Source organism: Ixodes scapularis, unplaced genomic scaffold (assembly GCF_016920785.2).
Source record: "Ixodes scapularis isolate PalLabHiFi unplaced genomic scaffold, ASM1692078v2 PGA_scaffold9__187_contigs__length_104089568, whole genome shotgun sequence".
NCBI classification, from domain to species: domain Eukaryota; kingdom Metazoa; phylum Arthropoda; class Arachnida; order Ixodida; family Ixodidae; genus Ixodes; species Ixodes scapularis.
In genome coordinates, this window is record NW_024609884.1 from 80,762,524 (window position 1) to 80,782,694 (window position 20,171).

The window sequence follows — 20,171 nt, forward strand, 5'->3', positions numbered from 1 at the left end:
TTCCACAACTGAGGTAATCTAGTAGCGTTGGCTCCACCTCGACGCGATGGCACAAGGGTGCTACGCCAGTGCTTCTTAACTAAAAGCTTCTTGACCCGCTAAAGAGCAGCCGGTCGCATCTTTAAAATCGGTTTTAGTAGAGTACGATTGCTTCACTTCGACGTAATAGTTTGGCTGGGATCATATTCCGTGCCACTAAAGGGATACCGGTCATTTATTTTGGTTTTGTTTTCGACCAGAGTTGTACCGAGACCCCCAAAATTTATTTCTTCCTGTTTCGCCAGGCAATTCATTACGGTGTCAGAAGACTACCCTATCAATATTTTGCTACAGTGTCACATATATTTTTAATAAAGTAAAAAAACACAACTGCTCAAAACCGAAACTGGACTGGGGAGGAAGAAATATAGAGGAGGAGAGAGTTGGCAGAAGTCGCGTGGCTGTGCAACTTTTTTTTTTCCAATCAACATATTTGCAGCTTTTTAGAAGCCACAAACAATGGGTATCATATTTATTTTCTATTTTTAATATTGTGTGTGTGCCTTTGATGACTCACGACTTTGATTATATTTGGTGATTGTGCCTGAACCATAGAAAACTGCACGCAACCACGGAGAAGAGAGTGAGCGCAACTCAAACCGGCCAGTTCTCGATCGGCGGGTTTAGGGCGGAAAGAAAACGAATTTCGAGCCGCAAATTGTTTCCAGGGTAGTTGGGCTCTCATATGTCATGTACAAATGATAACCTTGGTGATTATAAATACCCTGTCAGTGTGCCTTTAAGTACAAAAGTTGAACTAGCCTAGCAAGTTTAGACCTTGCTAGATATCTGGTGTTTTGTTACAGGTGGGTCACTTATGTGATAATGACTTCAGCCAAAAAGAGCTTGGCTGTCTTGCACACCTATAAATAACCGCGTTAAATTGCTACGTTGGAGACTGAGGACAAGGGGGAATGAGACGCAAACAGTCTATGAAGCACAGAGTTGTGCTGAAAGCTCCACGTTCCTCCGTTATCGTTCCACATTTTCAGTAGCATCAAGTGTTAGCAATACGGCGCCACCAGCTTGCCTGGATAGCCTCTTAGTTTTTTTGTTGTAGCACCCAAGAACTGCGCAGGGCAGAGTCAAAAGTTGCCAGTAGCAGCATTCTCCTTTTGCGATGCGATTTCATCCGGAAAACGTTTTAACTACCTCGCTCGACGCAGGTGGAGAGTGCAATCAAGAAGCACGGCCATCGCAACGTCAAATGGTCATCACAGGGCATGCTGCGGCTAGAGCCCGCGGCCATGCTCGACCTCTTCCGCCCCACCGTGGCCAGCATCAAGCAGCACATCTCGTCCGTACTTGGCAACCCACGCCTGGGTGCTATCCACTACCTGTTCCTAGTGGGCGGCTTTGCCGAGTCGCAACTCCTGCAGAAGGAGCTGCGCGACGCCTTCTCGTCCCAAGTGCGCGTCATCATCCCGCAGGGCGTCAGCCTGGCCATCTTGCGGGGCGCCGTTCTCTTCGGGCTCGACCCCATGGTCGTCAATGTGAGACGCTCGCGCATGACATACGGCGTCGGGGTGCTCAACCGCTTTGTGCACGGCGCCCATCCTCCGTCCAAACTGGTGGTCAAGGACGGCATCGAATGGTGCGCCGACGTGCTCGACAAGTTTGTGCTCGCCGATCAGTCGGTCGGTCATGGCGACGCCGTGGTACGCAGCTACACACCGGCCAAGGCGGGCCAGACGTGCAGCATCATCCACGTGTACTGCAGCGAGCGCGACGATGTGCAGTTCATCACGGACCCTGGTGTGTTTAAGTGCGGAACCCTCATCCTAGACTTGTCGGACACCCGCTATTTGCCCAATGTGCCGCTGCGGCGTGAAATTCAGGCGCGTATGGTCTTCGGCGAGACCGAGATCAAAGTGAGCGCCCTGGACATCGCCACACAGAAGTGTGTAAAGGCGGACATTGATTTCCTCAACCAATGAGGTTGACCGTGGTCGCCACCCCGGCCGTGGTGCGGACGGGTGAAGCCAAAAAAAAAAAGAAAGCCGAGCAGTGCGACTCTCCCCTTTACTTTTTTCCTAGAAACTGGAGCGTGAGCAAATAGGGTTGCTGCAATGCTCCGGACACTAAGAGTTGTGTGCCAGTTTGCCGAGAATGTCTAATCACCCCGCAAGTTGTAGCTGCCTCGTCCAAATGTTGCATGGGAGACGTGTACGAGCAGTTTTCCATTTGTTTGTGCACCAGTTTCCTACAACCAAGCATTATGTGTGCGTGAATACATTATATACATAGCTTTTATTGCCACGCTCGTATTTTACATCCCACGTACAAAAAGCATTTTTTTGTGACACTCATTTCAGTAAAGTGCAGCCCAATGTTCTTATACTGTGCTTTGGCAGACTACAGAGCTGTACATAAAGTCTAGATATCGCAACAATTCACACACGCATCGCTTCGATTGCACATCAACACAGCTGAGTGCAAACACAAACAAACTGTGCATCCACAGAGCAGAAAGCACCTAATCAAAATCTGGAATATCATCGTACGTGTACCCTGGGTACTTCTTGTAAGCGTAATAAGCAATTCGGACATGGTAGACCCCTGGAATAAACATCAAGGATCCCAGAACAAGAAGTGGCCATCTGCTGTCGTAGTACTGTAAAGAAACACACACAAGCGTCAGCAGCCTCAGTGTCGGAATTTACAGTCGCATGCGTGTGCCGTGTATAGAAGCGCTAGTTCTGAACCATGTATGCAACACAAGTGCTAGTTTTACTCAATAAACTTTGCACCTGCGATGCTACCATGTATCCCAGGCGCCAAAATCGAGTAACACTGGTCGTTTGTCTGTACCCACCTTGTCGTCGATGAAGCCCGTGAAGATGAACGATGACATAACAATCAATGTAGAGCCCATGACAAATAGAAATGTTGCCAGCGCTATGGCCTTCTTTGGTATCCGGGTCAACGTCTTCTGAAACTGGAATGGCGAGGTTCAAGGCATTGTCCAAGAGTTTCCCGATCGAACGACACAACAGTGGTACCAGGTCGAACCTGAATATCGATGAAGCCATCGTCCGTGCGTTGTATACGGTGATACTTGACATTGCTGAAGTGCCTTTTCTCGGTGTCCTGCATGGCTGCATCCTTCCGCCCCATCCTAAGCAATAAGAAAACAAGGTGCATATAGCTGAGTATTTTCATGCCCCACCCACCTCAACTGTTTTTTCCTTAGATAATGCTGACCTGACGAACTACAATAGACTGGTCACGTCGCTTCAAAATTGTGTTGTGGCCATAAGTGGATCATGAGAGTTGCGTCACACAGATGTTCTTCATGAAATCAGGTGCACTTAATTAAAGCGGCACTCTGGAGTCTCCTTGGTCACAGATTTGCCTAAAAAATTGACCAAACACACCAACAAACTTAGCTTAACTAGTAACCCAAATATTAGGACAAAATAGTTTTGTTTTGCAAAGTTATCAGCTCAGCACAGGGCATGCGCTGAGCTCCAGATATTGTTATGGCTCGGCTATTGTCGTCGTTGCAGCGATTGGACATGGGCCACTACCCGAATGCTTCTCGAGCTAGTAATTATCACGAGCCCAAATCGAGTGCCCACGCAATTCTCGGGTCCAATCTATGAACAGCATTCAAATATCGTCACATGGGTGTACTGCGATCCCCAAGTTACGTCATGAAATTTCGCAAAGGAGAGTTTGAATGAAAATGATAGCTTTTGTCCTTGAAATTACACCGCAACAAAGGAGTTTCTTGGCCAGCGGAGTTGCATGCGAGTATCCTTGACTTCCACTAGTGCGAGTAAGCTCGTGTATAGTGGAAAACATTCCAACTGAATATCGTTGCACAGCTCCTTTAAGCATGACTGCAATGTGCATTGCAGTGCAGCTTTAAGTCACACAACTCTACGTTTCACACTGATTTGCACTTTGAATGAGGCCAGAGTGCATACCCCATTTTATACATAGCAAACAATCCTCTCAACGCTATTGGAAAGAGCATGTGATTTTACCTAGGGTCTCATTTGCACATATTTTTGTATGAGTGCCTCTAAATGGAAATGCATGCTCGCACAACTAGTTTTGACAGCATTGCACACCAAGCATGAAATGGAGTTTAGAACCGTGTTGGATGTATGTCATCAATTTCCATAGGGGCGCCAACCTAACATAACCTAACCGGCCCGTAGGGACCGCTACAAGCAATAACTGGTTGATTACTTCTATACAGGTGCAGAAATTTTTCACACGAAATGTGCTTGGGCTAGGATTTAATCAAATGTCCCCAAAAATTGTAACGCGAAAGTGTAACATGCTAAATTTAGCGAACTTACTCCCTGCTAAATTTGGCAAGTAAACTGAATCGGTGTACATTCCGCTTCCTCACTAAATTTAATGGGGAACCTGAACTGTCATGCCAACTTCTGCTACATTTAGCAGAATTTGGCTAGACTCCTGAGCTCAGACAAACCTGTAAACATCCGACGCAGCTCAAACCATGCTTCCCATTGCGTCTCTCCCCACTTTATTCCACACTTGTAACGCGTTACAAGTAATGGATTACATGTAATCGATTACATCTTACTGTAATTTTGTAATGCTTCAAGTACTTTCTTTAAAGGCCGGCCCGCAAGCAGAGAGAAGGAACCCGACCCTCACTTTCCTTCTCGCCACTGTGAAAGGAGGAAATTGCCTCTCGTTTCCTCCTCGCCATTTTCCTTTTTTTTTTTTTTTCCCAGCTGCCTGATTTTTTTTTTTTTCTTTTTACAAGTTTGGGGTGGAGGAAATTAAAGCTTCAAGGATTTGAAAAGATTATCCAGAAGCCAGCCGGCACACCTGCGACAAGGAGCTGAATCAACCGAGTAGCTGTTTTGAGCGAGCTTGGCACTTGCTCTTCCCAACGAGTTGCATTGGCTCTTTTTTAGAATTGGTTTGGAAGACGATTCTTTGCTGTTGTGAGAGCACAAATGCCTTGTTCTGCTCAAAGAAGTAGTCATTGAAGTATAAATTTTAATATAAATATCTGATTTGGCATCTTTCGTTGTTTAGGCGGATTCATGGCGACAACGGGAAGTACAAGCGCCGTTTTCTGTATATCAGGGATGGCGCTCCATAGACCAGTGGTTCTGAATCATCATGGTTCGTAAACCGGCAGAGGTGACGGAGGATCCCATCCGTAGTGGGTCTATTACTTTTCGGTGTAGAGCGTTTTGCTGTAGGGCATTTCGGTGCGGACTTTTTGGTGCACAGACATTTCAGTGTACGGAGTTTTTGCTGCAAAGACTTTTCGGTGCACGGACTTTTTGATGCATGGACATTCGACGCTATGGTTTGCCCTCGCCGGTATCTCTTTTCCAACGTACGCAGACACGCTTTACATCGTGTTTGTGCGTTGAGTTGATAGAGATAGTCTCCTCTATAAGGTTTTGGCTTTATTATTGGTCCTGCGTGTAGGAAACGACCCAAACAGCAAGACGTTTGAAGTTGTTTGTGTATTCAGAAGAATTTTGAATATCTTCGAATGCGCCTCCTGCGCGTAATCGCATAGCTCCGATTGTTAATAATAAATTGTGATGACCTCGCACGACAAAAAAAAAAAAGTAATTATCACTTGTAACTCATTAGGGAATAAAGTAGGCGTGTGCGGGTACAAAATAAGTGTAATCAAATCAAATATCGATTTGAATCCAGTAAACAAGCCGAACTTGGTGAATGCTAAATCTATTTTATTTGGTATCAAATGTTTGCTCATTCTTGCACGAAAAAAAAAAACAGTGACCACAGATCATACACAGAGTATGTATGATCTGTGGTCAACGTCTCCTTCCATGCCGTAATGCTGTCGCCGGACGTAAAGAACTGCCTTACAATCGTGCTTATACAGGGCGATTTTTTTTAACGACTAGACATTTTTCTAAAAAAGACGTCAGAGTAACGCAATTGCGGTTTGTGCCTTATCTGTAGTCATCAAAAACAACAAATCATTCATTTTTAAAGAGATGTAGTGGACGTGAAGTGGCTCACGGCGTCCTAAAAAGCCTAATTTGGACGCGAATCGTGTTACCGCAATCTTTTCGGCCACCGCACTCCTCGCCCCTTCTACGGTGGCGTTGTCACAGCGATGCGCATGATTTGTCGCTTTGGCTTCATGGCGTTAGGCTGTGCCACGCGGAGATGGAGCCCACATAAAATCAGAACTATATTTTCGCGCTTAAATTAAGAGGACGCCGTATAATAGTGTACGCGCGTTACATCTTTTTAAGAATGGACGGTTTGGTGGCTTATATTATGGCCAACAACTTTCTAAATACAAGATGCCGTTGTCTTTTCTAATTTAAAGGTTAATTAGCGAATTTTAGGCAATCGGTCGGTTTTAGTTGCTTTCATTATTGAACCTAATCCTCGCCTAGCCGTATAGCTCACCTACACAAACCGCAATGGCGCTAATTTTCACTGGACCATTTGGTGGCTTTCGATTACGCCCAACAATTTTATAAATCAACTATCCCGTTTTCTTTTATAATCAAAAAGTTCATTAACAAATGTTAGGTAATCAGTCGGTTTTTGTTGCGTTCTTTCTTGAACCCAATCTTCGCCTGGCCGTATAGCTCACATCCACAAAACGTTAATTTCCACGTTTTTTCTAATATCTAATAGGCGAAAAAAAAAAAAAACACGTTGTATATAAAGCAGAGGGCAGTTCTTTTCTGATATAAATAAAGCGTGGGGCACGCGTCTTGCATGCATCTCTTTTTTTTTTTTTTCGGCCTATAAAAACAAATCCCGGGACATTCAAAATTGAGTTTATGATGAGGCGGGCGCTTTATCGCGGGGTATTTTGTTATGTTTCATAAGCTTTATTACTAGTCAGAAGGAAGCCACGGGAGCTGTATCACGTTGCAAACAGCTAATCGGGTGTTTCTCAAGCAGCTCTAGAACGTTCCAATTGACATTTTGGTTCTTAATACATCTAAAAAAGTTTGGTACTTAGTCCTAAACATTTAATTTATTAGGCATAATTAAAATACTGCAACTCTCGCAAGACGTCTGCCCAAAACATAAAGTTTGTTTCATTGGCGTAAAGTGGCTGCGTCTTTCATTTTTATGCTTGGTCTTTAAAGATTCGTGAAAAGTATTCGCGACCTTATCTGTCAAGCCGCGTACGCGGACAGCGCGGCCTCCTCGGCAAGTTGTTCCCTCATCGAAGACCACAATGAATAAAAGGTACGATCAAAATCTTAATGCCTGAAGAAAGTGCAAGTTTAAAATAATTCTAAGGGTGTCAGTTGATTTTATTTCTACCATATTCAAATTTCAACACTCGTCGCGGGCATCATGAAAGGAAGCACTGCACTCTTGGCGCAAACCAGTGCCCAGTCAACGGTCCTACACTCAAACACGAATCACCACCCGACCTGTTTGAAAAATAAATAATTTCCAGTACTTTTGGTAGAAAAGGCGAATTTTGTACTGAGCGTGATTTTTTGTGGACCCAAAAGTTCTGAAGCCGAGATCGGTAGTTCATATCTTGAATTCCACATAAAATTGTATATGCACAAATTGGTGGCACGATACCGAACTTGCTTGATTACTTTTCTTTTAAAGACAACATAACCAGGCATAATCTACAGATATTGCAGAATTCATTTTAATTGGCGTACAGCGCGAAAGACAAGTATGGATATAAAGAACACAATAGAGCTCTGCATTTCTACCGCATTTCTTTCCGTACTTGTGGACAGTTAGTCCGCATGACTATATTAAAAAACCGCCAAATCGTTTAAGCCTACCCCTTTTTATAGTTTTTTCGTAGATGAATTGTGCCGAATCCCGGCTGGGTTCGGGTAAAGATCTCGCACGTGTTCAAGGACACATTTCGGCATGATTTCCCGCTTGGTGACGACGTTGAACTGACCGCTGTTCCGCTTCTTTTCTAAGTAGGCGGGGAACGCCAGACGCCTAAATCAGCCAAGCAGCCCCAAAACTTGCGGTAGCACACCTTCCGAACTCCTGGTTTTTTTTGGAGATGGCCTTCGCCCACCCTGACAAAGCCCCAAACAATTATGTAAGGGCTGCAGAGGCTATCTGGGCATTCCATTTCTTCACCAGCGAACAAATGCGAACAGAAGAGAATGAAAACTTCGTAATACCTGCTGTCTTTTAATAAATGGCATAATATGCTACTATTGCTAGTTGCACTATTTTACGCGAAGAAAATTGTGATTTTTCGGTTCAATCTCCGTGTTTCCCGTTCTCTTTGCTGATACGCAAGATATTTGTTGGGTGTCAAGTTTTCAATTACATTTGTTGAGAGAAACTAAATGCACGTTTGGCCACGAAGAAATTTTTTTCAAACGCTGAAGATAGATGAAATATACCATAAACCGTTTCAGTTTTTATGGAAATTTGTTTTTACTCTTCTTAGTAGCTTCAACGAGGCGGCCGTCACTCTAGAAAACACCTGTAGTACGAACCTATATATTATGCCCCAGAAATGGTCAGACTGTGTCCCTCTGACTGCAATATCTTTGACTTGTAATTACTCATGATTATTAGTTTGTACAAAAAACAAAACAAAAACACAATAGTGATAAAATCAATCTTCAGTGTGCCGTTGTTAGAACGACAAATTTTCAACTCTCTGGGTAGAGCTCAAAGTTCGGATAAAAATACCCATCTTTTTTCCTTCTGCTGTGATGTTCAAGTTCCGTTCACTCGAGATAAATATGCGGTGTTGTGTCGTGTGTGGCCGCATGCGGAGGTATCTGAATGTAAAAGAACTTGTTGTTGGGCTAGTTGGTGTTGACTATCTGAGTGTTTTTTTTAGAACTGCAGAAAAAGAGCAAAAAGAAAAAAAAAAAAAGCAAGAAAAGCGAGCCAGCCCGAACCCTTCCGAGCTCATATCCAGCCTGCCTAACTAATCCCTGGTGTTTGGGATTGAAGCAGAGAACCTTGAAGGGTTACGGAGATTTTGTCGGGGGGCCGGTAAGCCCATTAGCACTCGTGCGAGAAGGCCGTAAAAAGCGAGGAGGAAAATGGAGGAGGAAAGGGGAGGAGGAAAAAAAAAGAAAAGAGAGGGAATCTTCTGCCACGCTGAAGAAAATTTTGAGCGCCCGCCTTTAAGGAGTAACGATCCTAGTAATTGAATTACTTTTTTGCTGTAATCGATTGCAAAATTACCCATTACAATTTTTCTCTATTTCTTTTTTTTTTTTTTTTTTCGGGGGGGGGGGAAGATGTGCTGGAGTCACTCAGCTCCAAGCAACGGTCATTTTTTTTTACTTTTTCAAAACTATTAAGCACGGGACCTCAAAGATTAGTAGGCTACTTCACTATGCCTAGTTTCCTGCGGATTTTTTTTTTTTGTTTTTTTTTTTTTGCTTTGTTTTGGTATACCGGAGATTACCTTTCGGTATGAAAAATAACATTATCCAGCCTTTTGTGAGTAATGTATATAAATAGCACTCGTTTTATTATTTTTTCATGAGAGGGAGTGGGTGTGTAAGCGTCACTCACTCAGCTCCAAGCAAAAACTGTGAAGTCTTTTTTTTTTTTTTTTTTTCGGAACAACAGAGCACAAAACCCCAATGCTACCGTAATAAAACAAGTTGAATGAAAAGTAATGTGGGAAGTAATCGATTACTTTAAAGTAATTTTTCGATTACTTTTTTGAAGCTGTAATTGTAATTGGTTACTTTTTACAGTAAAGTAATTGTAATCGGTTACTTTTTTTCCAGTAACGTGTACATGTCTGCTTTATTCACAACGTTAAGACAGTACCTTACTATGCATGTTCTCTGACACTATACTATTCTTTTCGCAATTAGACAAGGGCTAGCAAAACTCAGCCAGTTAAGCATACAGGATGCTCACCTATGTTACTGACTCAACGTGGAGACGTTACAACACCGCAACCATCATCTTGCTGTTTGTAGGGTGTGATTTGCAGGGGAACTTCTGAATTTCCTAACAAAGCAGTCATAGTCAAGTGGAAGTCATGCAAAAAAAATCATACCCAACATGCCCTGAAGTTGACTGTGCATGTCCAACACACCTGCAAGAACATTGGCTGGGTACAACCGAGTTATAGTGCTCCCCCACATAAAGTGTGCTGCACCAGCACAAGACTTTGGCGGAGAGGTGCTATCCTAGCGACTATCGTTTCAACTGTCCACCTTGTGACGTAAAGTACCATGAATGTACCTGCTGCATGCTCTGAAATGCCTATAATTCTAAAATTACAGATGGTCAAGTGTGTAAAAGTCCGGCAATCAGTTTTGGCAAGGTAACCTTTGCGTGCGTAGATTTCGCAGCAGGGCCACCCAAACGATCACACAGTGCTCAAATGCTTGAAACTTCTCCTTTACAAGCGACTGTAACAAGATATTAATAATATAATAATAACAGGATTTATTCCCATTCCAAGTAAATGGAGGGTACTCAAAAAAAAGTCGCACTTAACGGCTCCATGAGCTCTCTACCCCAATACATTTCGCAGTAGTGGTGCGACAGGAAAGTTCAAGTGAAGTACACATGCTTAAAGGGGCCCTGCAATCATATTTAAGCGTCTACCTTTTTTGCAGTTTCCACGTCTATGGGGTTCGGACAAGCCAGCGGGTACGGAGAGAGTAACTAATTATCGGTGCGTCCCATTTTAACCGGGCAACGCAGAAACCTCCTTCACCGACGAGGGCGACCCGCGGTAACGAAAGCGCACAAAATGACGTCTTTGGTCCTGGGCTTACTACTGGTCAGAGCTGCTAAAAGCTTCTTTTTAGTCTAAATACAAAATATAAGTGGTGTGAACCGTTTCAATTATGTATAAAAGTAGTCTTTGTTCAGTATTTTAGATCAGAAAAGAAACGAATGCAGTTCTAAAGTACGGAAACAAGAAATGACCCGTCGACATACCCGCCACCAAGCGATGGAAGAGGCGGCGCATACTAGAAAGGAGTAGTGGGATCAGGCGCCGACACGGAAAGGTCCCGGATGTACACGGCAGCGCTGCAGTCGTATGGACAGGAGGATCCGACCGGCTCCGAGCGTTCCGAAGGCCTTCAGCAAGAAGCTTTGTCTTGCGGTTTGGCTGTTTCGCGGTATGGCAGCGCAAAGTGGCTCCCATTCTGAACTGATCTTTACCCCATGTTTGCTGTCGTTTGTGGCCAATGAAGTGTCATGCCGAATTAGTATTGAATCGCGCAGCAAATGCAATGCGAGCCACCCTGGCTGCCCGCTGCATACAGCCTATCCAGAACAAGCTTTAGTGGCGCCCTCTCGCGCCGTCGACACGGAGTGCGGCAGTTATGAGCACTCAATGAGCTCACTACCCCTCCTCTAGTTCACGGCCACTCAAGCCAGGACCTACGACGTCATGAGGGAGGTTATTTTTTGCTTGTTTTTGTAATTTTAATTTGCCTATAACTTTTAAAATAAAGGGAATTTCGAGAAAAGAAAAGTTTCACTAAGTTGTGCTCAGGTTTGGTGCAAATTAAAAACCAGTAAAAAAGTCCTTGCAGGGTCCCTTTAACTAATCACTCAGCGCTTCCCCCAAAAGAAAAAGAAAAAAAAATACAGAAACAAGTGAGAATAATCTGCAGTACAAACAAACTGAACAATACGGTTCAATAATCCAAATGCAAGATCGTAAAAGAAAAGGTATGCATAATGTTTCAGTGAGACCAATTAGGATAGTCAGCACCATTTGGATATAAAAACATTTTACTAATGCGTAACTGTGTCAAAGGAGTTTTGAACCATGGTTAAAAGTGTTAAAAAGACGAACACAAGAGAAGGCAAACACGGGCGCTTCTTTCTCGTGTTCGGCTTTTTAGCGCCTTGAACTATGGTTTAAAAGGTTTATTGCGTGTAATCCGGTGGGGGCGCCGGGGGGGGGGGGTGTTGCAACGTCAGAACACTGGGAAAAATTGCTGTGTCTGAAGCGAGCCTGTGCAACCCCACAACAACCTTGCCCACACCAGTATGCAACTAGCAGTTAAAAACAATGGGCACCACAGCAGACTTCCGCCAAAGCCTGGCGCTTAAAGGGCCCATGAAACGAATTTTGGGCTGGAGTAAATCAATTTATATTGGGATCTTACTAATAGCACATCGTTCAGTGGGCCAAAAAAAAAAAAGGTAGAAAGTCAAAAGCCTGACTTTCGGTACTAAAATTTTGACAACACAGCGGACTATTTCGTACCTCCTTCCCTTCGTAAGCTCTCTGCCTTTTCACTGTGATACATCCGCGGACCCCGCAGCGCGTCACCGGGAACCCGCAGCGCGTCATCGGGCCCAAACGCCACGTCACACGGCACCGGACCTCACTTTATCCCTTCACCCCTAAGCTGACGTTGTGGTGGAAGTTACGCGGTTGCCAGACCAATCAGCCACCTCCCTCTCACCACCTGACCTCATTCTCTGCACGTCGGTATGCGCGAGAGAGCGTGATCACGCAGCAAAAGTGTGGCTGGCCCAACGAGTACGTAGCTTCCACCGCACTGTCAGCTTCAGGGTGAACAGGGTGGGGAAAGCAACTTTTGTCTGAATTTTGAGCGACAGGCTAATCTTCTAGGGGGACAATGGCTGTGTCCGGCTACAAACGAGATTCCGAGCAAGAGGGACTCCCCCCTTTCCGTCTTCTTGAACTGTTCGGTAGAATGCGCGATTTATGAGTTGAGGAGGAAAGCTAAACAGGAAAAAATTAAAAAAGCGTTCATGACTCCTTTAAGCAGCAGCGTTAAGATTGGGGAGCACTGCATCTCTAGACACTGAAATAAATGTAATGCACAGTGCATGAATCAGGTTTTTGTCTCGAATACATAAACTGCTCCTCTGCACAGATACCGGGGGAAGGGAGCTTGGGAGAGAAGAGTGGGGATAACCTTCAAGGTGGTTAGGATTCCTTGAAACCATAAAGTTCCTGAAACCATAAAGTTTCCAAGTCCCTGCTTTAACACACAAATACCCAACAAATTTTTGTAGGATAATCGGGAGATCTCAGTGACCGATGGTCCCCATGGTGTGGTCATCTTAAAACAACTGAGCAAGATGTACTTGAACACCTAGGACCGGCACATCCCGACAACATATACGAATGAATGCAGGATATACCATCGCGGACAATATGAGCTGAAACAGCGCTCTGGCCGGCGAATGAGCCTGCGCCGCCTGTTGCCTTGCTCGCACACACGGTACACCCTGAGGCCAAGATAAATTATCACTTGCGCTCGCTGCTCCACTGCAATCTTCCGGCCGTCTGGAAGCGAGATGGCGGGTGCGACAGCGGGTGTGTGTTTGGTAGGGCGGCAGGGACTGCTCTTGTCATTCTTTTTTGCAATTGATTTACTTCATTCTATCGTGTAGAATCACGTAAAAAAAACCCTGAATGGTGAAGAAAAAATGTTGAAGTATCTTCAATTGCAGCTGCGATTATTGTTTTTTAAAATCTCCCCAAAACCTATTTTTTTTTCTTATGAAGCGAAGGCACAAAGTAGGACATCGTAAAATATAGGTCAAAATTTGTATATAGGATTTAGTACAACTCCAAGATATTTACTTTTTTTTTTTTTTTTTTTGAGCACAGATGTGTGAAAAATAAACAACGGTAACCATACATATTACTGTGGAGGTTTTGTAACCTTGATTGGTATGAAAAGGTTCAAAAATATTATTTCTTTGTCCTTGGGCCCACATGTTTGTTTCAAACAAAAGAAGTGCTGACAAGACACCAGTGTTTTATTTACAAATTCCTAGTCTTAATCAAGTGCAACAAACAGTCCTATATTTGCCAGGAGAAGGAGCTTGAAAGTTCATTGAAAGAATATTCGCAGAAGACAATGTCAGACAAAAAATTAATAGTCGGCGCGGAAGTTCAACTGCACTATACAAGAAGATTGGGATCAAGGAAGCACCACTCAAAGGTATGTGCTGGTTGATGGCGTCAAACAGTGTGTCGCAATCGTAGCAGCAAGCTTTGTTCCAATGGGGTCCTGAGGCGCAATAAAACTTACGGAAAAAGTTAATGCCGCATCCACGGCTCTTATTTTGTCTGGTAAGGAATCACAGAGTGCAGCCAAGAAGTCTGCCTCGACCCGAAGCATCACCCACGCACCTCTCGCCACTTCCCACAATTCGTCGGCAGTGGCGCGGTGGAGGGGACGCTGTGACATGGCTACCTTGATGCGCCTCCAAACGTGTTCGATGATATTCAGATCCGCTTCTTTCGGGGGGCCAAGGCAGCTCCGTCAGGCAGCGCTCCTCGAGGAGATACGAGCGTGACAATGCATTTTCCACTTCGGCACTTTCTTGAAATGCACGATAGCTGAAAACGTGAACATTGGGCTGCACGGCACAGGCATCATGATGGTGGTTCCGTCGGCCAGTATTTTCGCTATGCTTCGGTTCACCTTAAAGACTGGTTCACACAGACCAGTTTTCTTACGTTACAAAAAGTCACCGGGAAATCTGTGCTTCGTATTAAGAGTGGCTACCAATTCAAGGAGATAGCCTGGCACGCGACATTCGAGACACAAATGTTTCGGTGACTTAGACGTAACATTAGAAAACGGTGCTGTGTGAAAAGTTGAACCGAGCTCAACTCCTTACGTTACGATGAGCCTTGTGTTTTAGTTGCCACGGTAACTCACCATCCTAGCTCATTGTCACCGAAACATTTGTGTCTCGAATGTCGCGTGCCAGGCTATCTCCTTGAATTGGTAGCCACGCTTAATACGAAGCACAAATTTCCCGGTGACTTTTCGTAACGTAATGTAAGAAAACGGGTCTGTGTGAACGAGCCTAAAGTCCAGACGCAGCTGACGCCACGAGCTAATGAACCAATCAAACAGCGTCAAATAAGCAAGCCACTGAACCTTTTCTGTTATTGGTTCAGCGATGATAGAACACGTACAGAAACGAGACGAACACTGGTGCACTTTTGACGCTGTCTGATTGGTCTCATGAGCTCGAAGCATCGGCTGCACCCTTGTTACACGGGCACACTTAACTGCAGTTACACTGAGCCACAGTTAGCGCACAATACTTGCAGACAACATTCTGCGGCTATGCAGTCAAAGATATACAGGGTGTCACAAAAGAAAATTTACACGGTCTTTTTTATCGCAAAAATAAACTAGGCATCGCCGAACGCTCATTTTCCCCCCCAAAGGTAGAGCTAGAGGTCACAACCAGATGCCAAAGTTTCATCCCGATCCGATAACTTAATCAAAAGTTATAAGTGATTTTCTGAAAATTTCAATGGGAAAATGGAGCCAATTTTTGCCCGTTTTCGGTTTCTGGTGACATAGAGCCCCATGTGTTTGAAAACTCCATCGGCCGCCATTTTCCCATTGAAATTTTCAGCAAATCACTTATAACTTTTGATTAAGTTATCGGATTGGGCTGAAACTTTGGCATCTGGTTGTGACCTCTAACTCTACCTTTGGGCGGAGAATGAGCATTCGGCGATGCCTAGTTTATTTTTGCGGTAAAAAAAAACGTGTAAATTTTCTTTTGTGACACCCTGTATATAGACCGTTTTACTGAAAGAGGGCGAGAGAATGAAGGGGAAAGGGCTACCGGCGCTTTCCCCCTTTCTGATTGTGTAGAAAGAGTGAAAGTCCCGGATGAGAGGCTTCGCCGGTGTTGGGTGTCTGCTGTGCCCGAACTTCGTTCGCGCTTTCTTTTCTGTTTTAAACTCGCAAACTTAATTAGAACCAGAGGCTTCGATGGCAACAGTCCCCCGGTCATCGGGACACCATTGCTGGATCACAGGGTGCACGAATAAAAACAGAAAGCCTAGAATACTGTCCGAAGATATATGTAGCTTGCAAGGAATCCGGCAAGGCGAGAGCGGCTGCAATGTCTTTGAGCTCTATCGCTTTCCACATGACCCCTGTCTCGGTGGCAGTGGATTGCGTCCGTAAACCAAAAAGGCGTTTCCTCAACGCCATCCTCTCGACTTCGCTCGAAACATTTCGTGAATGGAGCGCGCACCAAACGCTGTACCGCCGACGCTCGCAATGTGCGTGCGAGTTTTCTCATGATAACTGCTGTTTCAGCTTGTAAAATTTCGTAACTGAATTTATCTTAATAGTGATAATTTCCAGTGGTGACTGACTCGATTTTATCATCTACAACACTTAGTTCAAGGCTCATTTCCGCCGCCGGGTGAGGCTGGAAATTGTTAAAAACGTGGTTCTATTAATTTTTTTTTTTTTTTTAATAGCGGTCTTTTGTGCGATACTAAAAAGCCGGCAAAATCGCTCCTTGGAGTGCCGCTGGTGGGTTGTTTCCGTTGACTAAGGCGCTTTGAGGCGCTTGATAGTCGCTGCAGGGAACGTCTCGTGTGTTGCGATCTGCGTTTTCGAGCCCAGTGTGCACGTTTCTTTATTTGAGTCATGGCATCCGCCAGTGTGGCGACGGAGGGAACAGCGGAAGCGAACGTGCCAGCTATAAAAATTGGAGGTGAGTACCCAAAATATTGCATCAAATAGTAAAATAATTCCTGGCTGCTTTGAGGCTTTCTGCTTCAGAAGAAAATATAAGAACAGGGACACAAACATAAAAACAGCACAGCAAGACGATATGTAGCAGCTCCGGGCGTTTTCAAAGATAATTGAGGTTCCCGTTTCGTGTATCGCTTGTTGATTACAACTAAAAGCGGCTACGTTGAAATAGGCCCCATCGCAAGCAAAAATGTATAAATGGTTCATCATTTCCAGTCATGTGGAAAGCAATGGAGCTTAAAAACATTCCAGCCCAGGGATTTCCCTAGACCCCCCCCCCCCTAGGGGGGGTTGAGACCCCCCCTAGTTTTTCCTGGACACCCCCCCTTGAATCTAAAAAAAGGAAAAAATAAAATAAAATTTGTTTTTTTTTTTCAGATTAAGTAGAAAACACCACCTCTCAGGTGTATATTATAGAGAAAGGGAAACATACATTACGGGTATGAGCATTTGGTTAATAGACGTCTGTAATTTAGCTAGTGGACTAAAAAAGGAACAGTTTTATATTTTATCTAGCCTCGCATCGCCTCCGCCTCCCCCCCCCCCCCCCCCCCCCCCCCCCCCCCCGAGCCATGGGGAGACCCCCCCCCCCCCCCCCCCTTGATTAGAATCCTGGGGAAACCCCTGTTCCAGCCGTACTTGCCTTGCCGGATTCCATGCAAGCTACATAGGTCCTCGGACAGCATTCGACGCTTTCTGTCGTTATTCGTGCACCGTATCACCCAGCAACGGTGTCCCGATGACCGGGGGACTCTCGCCATCGAAGACCATGGCTCTAATTAAGTTTGGGAGTTTGAAACGTAGAAGAAAGCGTGAACGAAGTTGGGGCACTGCAGACGCCCAACACTGGCCAAGCCTCTCATCCGGGACTTCCACCCTTTCTACACAATCAAAAAGGGGGAAAGCACTGGTAGCCCTTTCCCCTTTTCTCTCTCGCTCTCAAAATGGCGCTATCCACGATAAAACAATCTAGAGGCTAACGTGCGCTCGAGCATCTTGAGCACTCATCAAAGCTGTGTACGCGCACTCTTCACTTCTAAAATAGACTGTGGTGCTGCGTAACAGCAGTTTAAGCTGAGTTAACTGCGGTTAAGGGTGCCCGTAACAGTGGCGTAAAAGTGAAACAAAGTATAGCAAACGGCCGGAAGAGCGCAGCGGCGCAAGTGAGAATTTAGCAAGTTTTAGTAGACCGTGTTTCCCGCTCCGCTACGCCCCTCCGCTACCCGGAACTCTACAGCCAAGGCCATCGGTGCGCAGGCGCAGTGGCGGTTTCTTCGTAGCGGAGGGCTAGCGGAGCGGGAAACACGATCTACTAAAACTCCCTTTTATCTCGGCCTGAGGGTGCGCCGTGTTTGCGGAGCGATGCCACAGGCGGCGCAGGTAGTACCGTGTACGGGTGGTTATCATTTGAGCCCGTTCTCGTTTCGCCCTTCTCACTTGGCCCTTCTCAAAACAACCATTCTCAAGAAGATCTTCTCTCTTGGACTTGTCGCATTTGGCCCTTTCCCGCTTCGTCCTTCGCATTTCAACCCTTCTCATTTGAGTCCGTTCTCGGTTCGCCCTTCTTACTTGGCCCTTCTCAAAACAACCACTCTCAAAAAGATCTTCTCGTTCTGGCCCGTCGCATTTGGCCCTTTCCCGTTTCGTCTTTCGCATTCCAACTCTCCTCATTTGGGCCCGGTCTCGCTTCGCCCTTCTCCCCTGGCTCTTTTCAAAACAGCAATTCTCAAAAATATCTCGCTTTGACCCGTCGCACTTGACTCTTATCATACCAAAATCGTTTTTAGGGTAATATTAACAAATACATTGATACATTTTATGCGCGCGCGTGCGTGCGTGCGTGCGTGCGTGCGTGCGTGCGTGCGCGCGCGTGCGTGCGTGCGTGTGTGTGGGCGCGCGCGTGCGTGCGCGTGCGCGTGTGCGTGTGCGTGTGTGTGTGTGTGTGTGTGTGTGTGTGTGTGCCACGCAACAGGCATACTTTCTCTGCTAAGGATTTTAGCAGTGCGTCGAGGTCGTCGTGAAAAGCTGATAGCTGACAATAAAACAGACCAACTATTTATCGCAGCCAGACCATATTCCGAAATGTCAAGTTGTTTGAGGTCTCTCGACTTGGGACAATGCCACCACTTCTATAATGCAGTGGTTCTCAAATAGGGGTCTGCGAGGGCATCTTAGGGGTCCGCAAAGTCCTGTCCAACAATCAAGCACGGCAATATTAATTGTCTTTCTTAACGTTGAGAAGAAACGTTCCAATTTTCGGGTGAATACTCTCGTGTGTATGTCAATGAGATAAGACTACTTCACACTAGAAATTAGTTATATTCATTCATTAAATCATTATCATGATAACCTATACCTTTCTATTCCCTGCACCTCAAACGGGGTCCTCCATCTCTCCGCCTTTCTACAAGGGGTCTGCGAAACATCAATGGTTGAGAACCACCGCTATTATGTATGCTATTTCTGTTAAAACAAGTTTCCAGATTAGATGTTCATCGCTTCTTTTTTTCTCGTTTGCTTAGAGGAAGGGAAGCAGGCGTCAATGTACGATTCTCAGTGCGTACCTCTACACAAAACATATATCTGATGGTATGTTGGGGGCCCAAGCAAGGTAAGGCTCATCAACAAAACCGCGAAGGCATAACGACGTTAGAAGCATGCAGAACTAGTGCCATTCGGTTGTAGCGCGAACGGGCGAAACGAGAATAGGTCCAGTTGCGAAAAATACGATTTGGATCTTATGAGAAGGTTCAAACAATGCGGACCAAATAAGAATGGGACGAAATGCGCACGGTCAAAATGCGAATGGGACATTTTCACATAACGGGCACAATGAGAATTGTCCCAGTTGCGAAAAACACGATTCGGATCTTATGAGAAGGTTCAAACGAGAAGGACCAAATGAAAACGGGACGAAATGTGCAAGGTTCAATTGCGAATGGGACGTTTTGAGATACACCCACCGTGTACAGGCCGGAGCGCTGTTTCAGCTCATATTGTCCGCGATAGTACAGGCCATTTTACGCGGAAAGCAAGCGGACCCCGTATCACTTTTTGTGGAAACGCATTTAAGCGTCTTTCGCTGCCCTGTGGCATTTGCATGCTTCGAAAAATGGGCAACTAAAAAGAACGCTGTTTACAAAGCTGTTACATGAGCCTTCGGAATGAGTGTCCATTCGACTTGCTGGGCCGCAAACATTTGGTTAAGTAAGTGCAACAAATCACGACAACCATGGACGCAGAAATACGCTAGTTCTCTTGATCCAACACCCCTGCTTGAGCCTCAATTAAGCTGTTCGGAATTTAACCAATTTTACCAAGATGACAATTACCGACCCAAAGGTCCTGCCTGACCCGTCGGAATCAAATGAAATAAAGCGATGGAAGAACACTCGAAGTAATTGGGTCAATAAGTGGAAGATATGGCAGTACCTAGGCTTTGCGCGATTACAAATTTAGAATACGCTTACAATTCATTCAGGCTAATTAGCTTACCCAGCATCGGACGAGCACACAGGCTGCGCGAATGCAAGAGCAGCAGAAATGAGCAGTTCCGACGTTGCTCGTCAGGTGGCCAGATGCCACAAATTGGGCAAAATGTGTATTACACCTAAATAAACTTTTAAACTGCCAAATAAGTACAAATTT

The 20,171-nt window shown here is 45.2% G+C and overlaps 2 protein-coding genes across 5 annotated transcripts in view; one reads left to right on the forward strand and one right to left on the reverse strand.

Moving 5' to 3' along the window:
- The window catches only part of LOC8040622 (heat shock 70 kDa protein 12A), a 93,373-nt gene extending 90,551 nt beyond the window's left edge, over positions 1 to 2,822 (forward strand). Inside the window, exon 9 of the mRNA XM_040503021.2 lies at positions 1,206 to 2,822. Coding sequence (XP_040358955.2) covers positions 1,206 to 1,976 — 771 coding nt within the window. The 3' untranslated portion in view covers positions 1,977 to 2,822. The remainder of the gene's footprint in view (positions 1 to 1,205) is intronic.
- LOC8040620 (transmembrane protein 230) lies at positions 2,414 to 20,080 on the reverse strand. Of its 4 annotated transcripts, XM_029975095.4 has the most exons (5): positions 9,892 to 9,984; positions 3,244 to 3,394; positions 3,052 to 3,157; positions 2,855 to 2,977; positions 2,414 to 2,653 (listed from the first exon to the last, which is right to left on the reverse strand). In XM_029975095.4, exons 3-5 carry the CDS (start codon positions 3,154 to 3,156, stop codon positions 2,516 to 2,518), a joined length of 366 nt encoding a protein of 121 aa, XP_029830955.1. In that variant the 5' UTR covers position 3,157; positions 3,244 to 3,394; positions 9,892 to 9,984; the 3' UTR covers positions 2,414 to 2,515. The 4 variants fall into 4 exon arrangements, with proteins under 4 accessions (XP_029830955.1, XP_029830954.1, XP_029830957.1 ...); XM_029975094.4 differs by lacking the exons at positions 3,244 to 3,394; positions 9,892 to 9,984 and adding an exon at positions 20,019 to 20,080; XM_029975097.4 differs by lacking the exons at positions 3,244 to 3,394; positions 9,892 to 9,984 and adding an exon at positions 10,034 to 10,052.
- Positions 20,081 to 20,171: the final 91 nt, after the last annotated feature.